Source organism: Rhinopithecus bieti, unplaced genomic scaffold (genome assembly GCF_001698545.2).
Source record: "Rhinopithecus bieti isolate Rb0 unplaced genomic scaffold, ASM169854v2 scaffold_20170, whole genome shotgun sequence".
Classification (NCBI taxonomy): domain Eukaryota; kingdom Metazoa; phylum Chordata; class Mammalia; order Primates; family Cercopithecidae; genus Rhinopithecus; species Rhinopithecus bieti.
The window spans coordinates 2144326-2153703 of record NW_016810097.1 but is presented as its reverse complement, the minus strand read 5'-3'; the positions used below and the strand labels follow the sequence as shown (position 1 = coordinate 2153703).

General features: G+C 48.0%; 1 protein-coding gene across 1 annotated transcript in view; it reads right to left on the bottom strand.

Moving 5' to 3' along the window:
* GFRA3 (GDNF family receptor alpha 3) overlaps positions 1 to 9378 on the bottom strand; it is a 22536-nt gene that overhangs the window by 3838 nt on the left and 9320 nt on the right. The window contains exons 2-4 of the mRNA XM_017891291.1: positions 8439 to 8726; positions 3206 to 3298; positions 1290 to 1602 (exon numbers count right to left, since the gene is read on the bottom strand). Coding sequence (XP_017746780.1) covers positions 1290 to 1602; positions 3206 to 3298; positions 8439 to 8726 — 694 coding nt within the window. The remainder of the gene's footprint in view (positions 1 to 1289; positions 1603 to 3205; positions 3299 to 8438; positions 8727 to 9378) is intronic.

Genomic DNA, 9378 nt, shown 5'->3' with positions numbered 1-9378 from the left:
AAAAAAAAAAAAAAAAAAAAAAAAAAAAAATCAAGTTCTTGGCTGGGTATGGTGGCTCACACCCGTAATCCTAGCACTTTGAGAGGCCGAGGCAGGCTGATAACAAGCTCAGGAGTTCAAGACCAGCCTGGCCAACATAGTGAAACCCCATCTCTACTAAAAATACAAAAATTAGCTGGGCATGGTGGTGCAAGCCTGTAGTCCTAGCTACTGGAGAGGCTGAGGCAGGAGAATCGCTTGAACTTGGGAGAAAGAGGATGCAATGAGCCGAGATCCTGCCACTGCACTCCAGCCTGGGTGACAGAGGGGGACTCTGTCTCAAAAAAAAAAAAAAAAAAAAAAAGGCTGGGTGCGGTGGCTCAAGGCTGTAATCCCAGCACTTTGAGAGGCCTAGACCGGCGGATCATGAGGTCAGGAGATCGAGACCATCCTGGCTAACACAGTGAAACCCCGTCTCTACTAAAAAATACAAAAAAAACTAGCCGGGCGAAGTGGCGGGCGCCTGTAGTCCAGCTTGCAATGAGCTGAGATCCGGCCACTGCACTCCAGCCTGGGCGACAGAGCGAGACTCCGTCTCAAAAAAAGAAGGAAAGAAAAAGAAAACAAAGAAAAAAGTTCTTAAAGGACAGTAAGTGAAAAAATAAGCACTACCATTTATTAAGCACTTACTCTTCACTGGTACTCTACACCACTCTATATAAATTATGTAATTTAACTCTCACCAGAATCCCATGAGGTCTGCATTATTATACCAGTTTTTATAGGAGACTAAATGGAACCTTAGGTTTAGTGATGGAATTTTTAGGTTAAGTGATGTGCTCAAGATCACAGAGACCCAGGATTTAAATTCACACCTGTCTGACTTCAGATCCCGTCTTACCACTACCCCACACCACCTCCATGGAAAAATGCTCATGAGATATGTGCCATAAGAGAAAAAAAGTAAGGCACAAATATATTCCCAGAATGTCTACTTTTGTTATCTGGATAGAAAAATGACTGGAAGGAAATGCTTCCCAAAGTATGACAGATTATCTTCAGGTGATAGAATTTTGAATGATTTTTTAAAATACATTTTTATATTTCCTGAGATTTTACAGCAAAGAAAAAAAAAACATATTCTTTTTGAGAAAAGACTTTCACAAAATATCCAAGGTAGCTACTCGGTAAAGCAGCCAATGGGTCCACGGTTCCCTGGGAGGGTCAGACCCTGCTCAGCACAGGAACATGGCCAGGAAGGAGTGGCGTGTGCCACATCCCTGCCCACCCTGTCTTCCCAAACCACACACCTGCAAAGCGGGTCGGAGAAGCAGAGGCGCCGCAGCTCCAGGCAGTTGGGGGCCACAGGTGGCAGCGCGCAGCTGGGGGCGATGGTGTTGCGCCGGCGCTCCCCGCAGCCCCGGTCGTTGGGGGCGCATGGGCACAGTAGCAGGCCTTGCGCATGAGGCTCGGCGGCCTTCTCGAAGAAAGTGAGCAGCTGCTTGAGGCAGACGTGGCGCTGGCAGTGGGGCCCAGAGCACGCCTCCCCGTAGGCCTTGCGCAGCCGGTCACACTTGTCATTGAGAGTACACAGCATGGCAAACTTGAGGCAGAGGTCTGAGTCTGGGGGGAAAGGGCACGGAGTCACTGGGCTGGGCCATCTGCACGCCTGCAGCCCAGGCTCCATAGGAACCCCGGAAAACCCCTGATTTGGCAAGGAAGGTAGTGGATATAGGAGGAAAAGAAAGGCTGTCCTGAATAAACCTACTCCTAATCCAGGGCTTCCCCCCCCCCAAAACTCTACCTTCTTTTTTGCAGCCTTCCCCCCCCTACTCCTCTTTTTTTTTTTTTTTTTTTTTTTGGCGGAGTTTTGCTCTTGTTGCCCAGGCTGGAGTACAGTGGGGAGATCTCAGCTCACTGCAACCTCCGCCTCCTGGGTTCAAGCAATTCTCCTGCCTCAGCCTCCCGAGTAGCTGGGATTACAGGCACGTGCCACGACGCCCAGCTAATTTTTTTGTATTTTTAGTAGAAACGGGGTTTCATCATGTTAGCCAGGCTGGTCTTGAACTCCCGACCTCAGGAGATCTGCCCGCCTTGGCCTCCCAAAGTGCTGGGATTACAGGCATGAGCCACCGTGCCCGGCCCAACTCCTCATCTTGACTAGGTAAAATAAGAATAATCACTATCATCATCTATATGCATTGAACACCCATTTATCTAGAATTCAAGCAGCCAGAAAGCTCAGAAAACCATACCTCTTTCCTCAGTGCTGCGCTGTGAGAGCTGATGGTAGAAATGATAACCCAGAGTACCTGCAACATTCTGAAGCACTTTCAGAACTGTCCAAAACAGATGCAGCCAAATTCTAGTTTAGGTTTCTGGTTTGGTTTTGGCTTCATCTGCACCTATCCTGTTCCATTTTAATGTCACCTGCCCATCTTTCATATACTGATTCATGTATACTCTGTTCCCCATACTCTGAATCTTGGGAAATTATGGTGATATTTCTATTAACAGAATATTCCAGCAGCAATAGTAATCAAGTAATTGCAATAGGTTATTTGCTAAGCTTGTCACTAAGAGTTTTTCATGCATGAAACTCTATGCCTTTTTCTCAAAATTCTAATTCTAATGATAAAAAACTGACTATACAGCAAAGCTCACATCTTTCTCAAAAGCATGTGTGTATGTTTTCCTCAATTAACTCATAGTCTCACTTTCCTGAAAAACATGCATCACAGTCCTTGCCAGACTGATGGCTCCCCACCCTGAGTCACCCCGTGCAGAGTCACACTCTCTTTTCCTGCCCAATACCTCGCCCATCCCATTAGAATGGTTGAAAACAGCAATTTCCTAGTCTTCAGGGACAAAAAGGCTACTTTCCCAGCTGCCTTGAATGCAAGTAAATACTCCATTTCAGCACAATTTTTCCTGGGGCTGCTGCCACTCCCACCACACCCTTTGCAGGGGCCCGCCTTGTAGAAACAGGGAGCCCTAATGGGCTCTCTTCAATGGCCTCACTAATAACTGCTGTCCTTTGGAGACACCTGTGAGACCAGACCATGCCCCAGAGCTCACACTTCCAGCCTGACATAGTCTTCCTTAGTCACCTGGTAGGCTAGAAACTTTCCCCTTATAAGCCCCCCAACTTGTGCCCCTCCCCAGCCACCGTTCTTCTAGGGTCCAGCCCCAGCCTCTGGTTCCCGAGCCTAATTGCCCTCCACACCTGGTTTGAGCATGTTCAGTTTGCTGAGATTCATTTTCCAGGGTTTGCTGGTCACTGTGTCTTCATAGGGGGAGACATCCAGCTCATAGTTACCTAGAGACAAGGTGGGGAGCACCAGAATGCTGAGGACCAGGGTGGGGTAGGTGGGAGGGGCTGAAGCTGCTGGCTCAGACCTCAAAGCCCTGTGGAGAAAAGGAAAAGCACAGCCTCTACCTAACCAGCTGCAAGCTGTGCAGAGACAAGAAAAATGCAGGGCCATAAGGTATAGGCTGGGCTCCACCAATAAACTGTAAGAATAATAAGAGCTACCATTTGTTGAGCACACTGTGTGCTGAGCACCATGGTGTAAGTGAGATAAATAAATATGCTGAGCACCATCACACTTATCAGCACACAGTGTAGGGAGGCAAGAGGATTCAGGGAGAAGCCTCCGAGGAAGTTCAGAAAGAGAAGTGATTAGGATGAGGAGTAGAAAACAGGGAACAAGGAGTGTGGCAAACTGTTTTATTGTTTCCAATTATTTGTTCCCCACCCCTTGAGAGGATTATGCTTCCCCACCTGTTGCCATGTAACTTTCACACTCCCTGTGAGAGGCGTATACTTCCTCACCCCACTGATGGCAGGCTTGGCCATGTGACTTGCTCTGGCCTGTGGATTGTGAGCTGAAGTGATGTAAATCACATCTGAGCAGAAGCTTTAGGAACCCTCACGTGGTTCTGCTGCTACTCTTTCTCCTCTACCAGCCTGGATCCTCCGTGAAGAAGACAAGTAGAACAGAGACAAGGCCAACTCATAGAAGCATCCAGCAGATGTGTAACATGAGCAAGAAATACATTTTTGTTGTTGAAAGCCAGAGATTTGGGAACTGGTTGTTACAACAGCATAACCTAGCAAATTCTTACTAAAAATGCAATGGGGTGCCAGGTGCGGTGGCTCACAGCTGTAATCCTAGCACTTTGGGATGCCTAGGCGGGTGGATCACCTGAGGTCAGGAGTTCGAAACCAGCCTGGCCAACATGGTGAAACCCCATCTCTACTGAAAATACAAAAATTAGCCAGGTGCAGTGGCTCATGCCTGTAATCCAAGCACTTTGGGAGGCTGAAGTGGGAGGATCACGAGGTCAGGAGATCGAGATCATCCTGGCTAACACAGTGTAACCCCATTCCACTAAAAATACAAAAAATTAGCCGGGCGCGGTGGCGGGTGCCTGTAGTCCCAGCTACTCGGGAGGCTGAGGCAGGTGAATGGCATGAACCTGGGAGGCGGAGGTTGCAGTGAGCCAAGATCACGTCACTGCACTCCAGCCTGGGCAACAGAGTGAAAAAAAAAAAAAAAAAAAATTAGTTGGGCATGGTGGTGCATGCCTGTAATCCCAGCTACCCAGGAGGCTGAGGTGAAAGAATCACTTGAACCCAGGAGGCGGAGGCTGCAGTGAGCCACGACCATGCCACTGCACTCCAGCCTGGGCGACAGAGTGAGGCTCCATCTTACAAAAAAAAAAAAAAAATGCAACTGGGAGGCTGAGGCGGGAATATTCCTTGAGCCCAGGAGCTCAAGACCAGCCTGGGAAACACAGCAGGACTTCATCTCTACAAAAAATTTTAAAATTAGCTGGGTCCGGTGGCACACACATGTAGTCCCAGCTACTTGGGAGGCTGAGGTGGGAGGACCACTTGAGCTCAGGAGGTTGAGGCTGCAGTGAGCTATGAATGTGCCACTGCACTCCAGCCTGGGTGACAAGTGAGACTCCGACTAAAAAAACAGCAAAAATAAAATCCAATTGGTACCTAGAAGTGGAGTGCTACAGTAATAATATAATGTGTGTCATTGGTTTTGGTACTGGGCAGTGGGTGGTAAAGCAGCTGTTACTGGGGGCTAGAAAAATGGCAGTCTTCATTATGCAGTGGCAAAGCATCTGGTAAAATTGTTGCCTGTGATAACTGGGAAGATTATATGCTGAATGAGCTTGTACTGTTAGGGGAAGCTGAGAAGTTTACTAGTATGTCTTGATTGCTATTGGCTGCATTTGGCAAGGTACTACAAGACATAAGCTCAGAAAAGAATTGGCCAGTTCCCAAATGTGGAGGAAAAGATAATCTAGAAATTTCAGGACTTGCAGGGTTAAGAAATGCAACTGTGCTGGGCGTGGTGACTCACACCTGTAATTCCAGCATTTTGGGAGGCTGAGGTAGGCAGATCACAAGGTCAGGAGTTTGAGACCAGCCTGACCAACATGGTGAAACTAAAAATACAAAAATTAGCCGGGCATGGTGGCAGGTGCCTGTAATCTCAGCTACTCAGAAGCCTGAGGCAGGAGAATCGCTTGAACCTGGGAGGCAGAGGTTGCAGTGAGCCGAGATAAAGCCACTGCACTCCAGCCAGGGCAACAGAGCAAGACTCTGTTTCAAAAAAAAAGAAAGAAAAGAAATGCCACTGTTTCTCGTATTCATAAGGTAAAAGATAAAACATAAAAAAAAAAAATGCTGGCCGGGCACGGTGGCTCAAGCCTGTAATCCCCAGCACTTTGGGAGGCCGAGACGGGCGGATCACGAGGTCAGATCGAGACCATCCTGGCTAACACGGTGAAACCCCATCTCTACTAAAAATACAAAAAAACTAGCCGGGCGAGGTGGCGGGCGCCTGTAGTCCCAGCTACGCGGGAGGCTGAGGCAGGAGAATGGCGGGAACCCGGGAGGCGGAGCTTGCAGTGAGCTGAGATCTGGCCACTGCACTCCAGCCTGGGCGACAGAGCAAGACTCCGTCTCAAAAAAAAAAAAAATGCTTTGAGTGATAAGGCTGATTACAACTCAGCCTTGGGGGAAAGACCAAATGAGGTATGTGGCTATCATACTGTTTGTGGAGATCTTTCAGTTGATTAAGATGGTTCCCAATAAGTCCTGCCAGTTGGACAAATGTACTCAGTGAAAAAAGACTAAAGTGGTGGCTCTTCCACAGAAGCCTGATAAGGGCTAGGTGCTTCTAATTAGGTGTAGAAAAAGAGGCATGTCTTGAATTGTGGGAAAGGCCACAGGCACATGAGATGATAGAAATCAAAGACATAAGCAGCAATTATGTTTTCAGAGAGTCGTACTACAAAGAGTTACCAGTGTAGATTAAAAGAGACTGTGACTATTTGAGACTTAAAATGGCCCAACATTTCTCGGGCAGGAAGCAGGCTGAGAGTGCGGCTCAGTCCCCAGGTAGATTGTAGTACCTCATGCCCTTTTCAAACGTGGTCAAAGAGAAAACTGCAAGAGGAAGGACCTTTCCAGAGGGCTGAGCCAAGAGCTGTGGAAAACAATGGATAGGGCAACTACTCCCATAGAGCAAAAACAGGGCCTTATTAAAGAGCAATCCCTATTCCCAGGGAAGAGGATCCTTACAACATTTGTGTAGCAGAATTTCAGAATTGCTATGAATCAGTGTCTGCTGTGTGTCTCCCATTCATTCATTCATTTATTTATTTGAGACAGGGTCTCGCTCTGTCACCCAGGCTGGAGCACAGTGGTGTGATCATGGCTCACTGCAGACTCAAAATCCTGGGCTCAAGTGATCCTCCCACCTCAGCCTCCCGAGTAGCTGGGACCACAGTTGTACACCACTACACTCAGCTAATTTATTTATCTTTTTGTAGTGATGGGAGCTCGCTATGTTGTCCAGGCTGGTCTCGAACTCCTGGGCTTTAGGGATACTCCCGCCTCGGCCTCCCAAGGTGCTGAAGTTACAGGTGTGAGTCACCACACCTAGATGCCCATTCCTCCCCTTTCTGAGAATGTTTGTTGTGGTTTTCCTGACCCTGTTCCTTTATTGTATGCTGAGTACATATAGAAAGCAGATGACTTGTCTTTTTAGTTCATAAGTTTTTAGATCAAGAGGAGCCACATCCAGACCCAATTTGAAAACTATCATGAGATCTTAGACTTGAAGCCTGATGTCATGTTTGTTTGTTTGCTTGTTTTTTCGAGTCTCACCCTGTCGCCCAGGCTGGAGTGCAGTAGTGCAATCTCAACTCACTGAAACCTCTGCTTCCCAGGTTCAAGTGATTCTCCTGCCTCAGCTTTCCAAATAGCCTGGGATTACAGGTGTCCACCACCATGCCCAGCTAATTTTTTGTATTTTAGTAGAGATGAGGTTTCACCATGTTGGCCAGGTTGATCTTAAACTCCTGAACTCAAGTGATCTGCCTTCCTTGGCCTCCCAAAGTGCTGGGATTACAGGTGTGAGCCACTGTGCCCGGCCTGATGTCATGTTTGAACAGAGCTTTTAGGGCATCTTTCATGGAAAATAGGTGGGTGTATTTTACTTGCAGAAGGGAGGTAAATGAATACTTGACAATGGTAGATTGTATTATTGTTTCCAATCATTCTTTGCCTTCCCTGTAAGATTGTATATCCTCATTTATTGCCATGAGATTTTTGGTATCTCCCTGTGGGAGAAGTATAATTCTCAATCCAGTGATGTCAGGCTTGGCCATGTGACTTGCTCTCTGAATGAAATGTAAGCAGACGTAGTGTATATAAGATCTGAGCAGAAACTTTAAAACTCATCATGTGGTTCTACCAATGCTCATTTCTTCCTGCCACGAGAAGGGAACATCCCAGACAGAGGCTGCACCTTGAACCTGGATCCCAGAATGAATAAGACCCATGAAAGAGCCAATACAGAACATGAGCAAGAATTAAACCTTTGTTTTGTAAGTTGCTGTTTTGTTACAGCAACATAGTTCAGTAAAAGCTGACTAATAAGGGTCCTATGGAAAGAGTGACAGGCAGCTCCTCTTTGGCTCTTTCTGTGCCTTCTCTCTCTTACATCTCCTGGCTGGTTAATGAGTATTCTTTGTGTTAAAGGCTGGACCAAGATGTTACCTCCCCATTTCTCTGAACTTGGTATTTGGAGCCTATCTATGGGTTAAGACTCTTTTCTCCCATCTACTGTCCATACCCTTTGTTCTAGGAACTCCCCAGGTTGGGCCTCAGCCTGGTTCACAGCTCTGCTAAGTGGGAACTGACATGTTGCCAGGTAAGAAAGGGGGAAGTAGGGAGAAGAGAGGGCAGTGTTATGGGGCCCCAAGGAGATCCTGGCATTATCCCCCCACCTTTTCTGATGTCAAATGCAGAGCTTCATTATCCTCCTCATCAGAATCTACCACGTGGCCCATATCCTGCAGGATTAAAAAACAACCCCCTAGAGCCATCTTCCCCAGCTCAGCCCACTCTATAATGGGAGCCTCACCAAGGCTGCGGGCACGGTGAACGGTCCAATAGATGTCCAAGCAGGCAACCTGGTTCTTCATGCGCCGGTGGCACATGCAGCCTATCAGAGAGCTGTTCCTGAGTTGCTGTGCTGCCTCCAGGCAGTCCTCAGGGACTGAAGGCTCCTCTGAGGGCAGTGGGGCGCTTATGCTAGAGGTGCAGGAATCCAGGTGGTGGTAGGCAGCACTGCAAATGGGATCAGCCTGGCACTTCCTCCTGGCCTGGAGACAGCTGTTCATGAGCCGGCTTTCTGTGGGAAGGGGGTCTCCTGTAAAGGGAGATATCAGGTGAGGCTCACATAAGGTTAGAGTAGCTGTCTGGGAATACCAAGTCATGAGGTTGGGAGACAGATACTCCTGATGAAACTTTGTGAAAGTCTTAGGGTAGCACAAAAGGCCTTTAGGAATAAGCATGGAGAGAGAGAGAAGCTCAGCAGGACTAGATAGTCTGCAGCTGCCACAGTCCGGACAGAATAGACCAGATCCAACAATAGGGGTTTGCAGAGAGGCTGCTCAGCCTTCAGGGAGGCAAAGGAAATAGTTGTTTGAAGGCGAGCCTGATGACCCTGACAGGCACAGAGGAAGGGGGCCCCAGGCAGAGCTATGCCATGGGCAGGGCTAGTATCAGAACCAGAGAGTTGAGATGGACAAGGGAGTGCTAAATGGCAGTCAGCAATAACTTTGAGTCTCCCATTAAAAATCATTTAAAAGGCCGGGCACGGTGGCTCAAGCCTGTAATCCCAGCACTTTGGGAGGCCGAGACGGGTGGATCACGAGGTCAGGAGATCGAGACCATCCTGGCTAACACGGTGAAACCCCGTCTCTACTAAAAAATATAAAAAACTAGCCGGGCAAGGTGGCGGGCGCTTGTAGTCCCAGCTACTCGGGAGGCTGAGGCAGGAGAATGGCGTAAACCCGGGA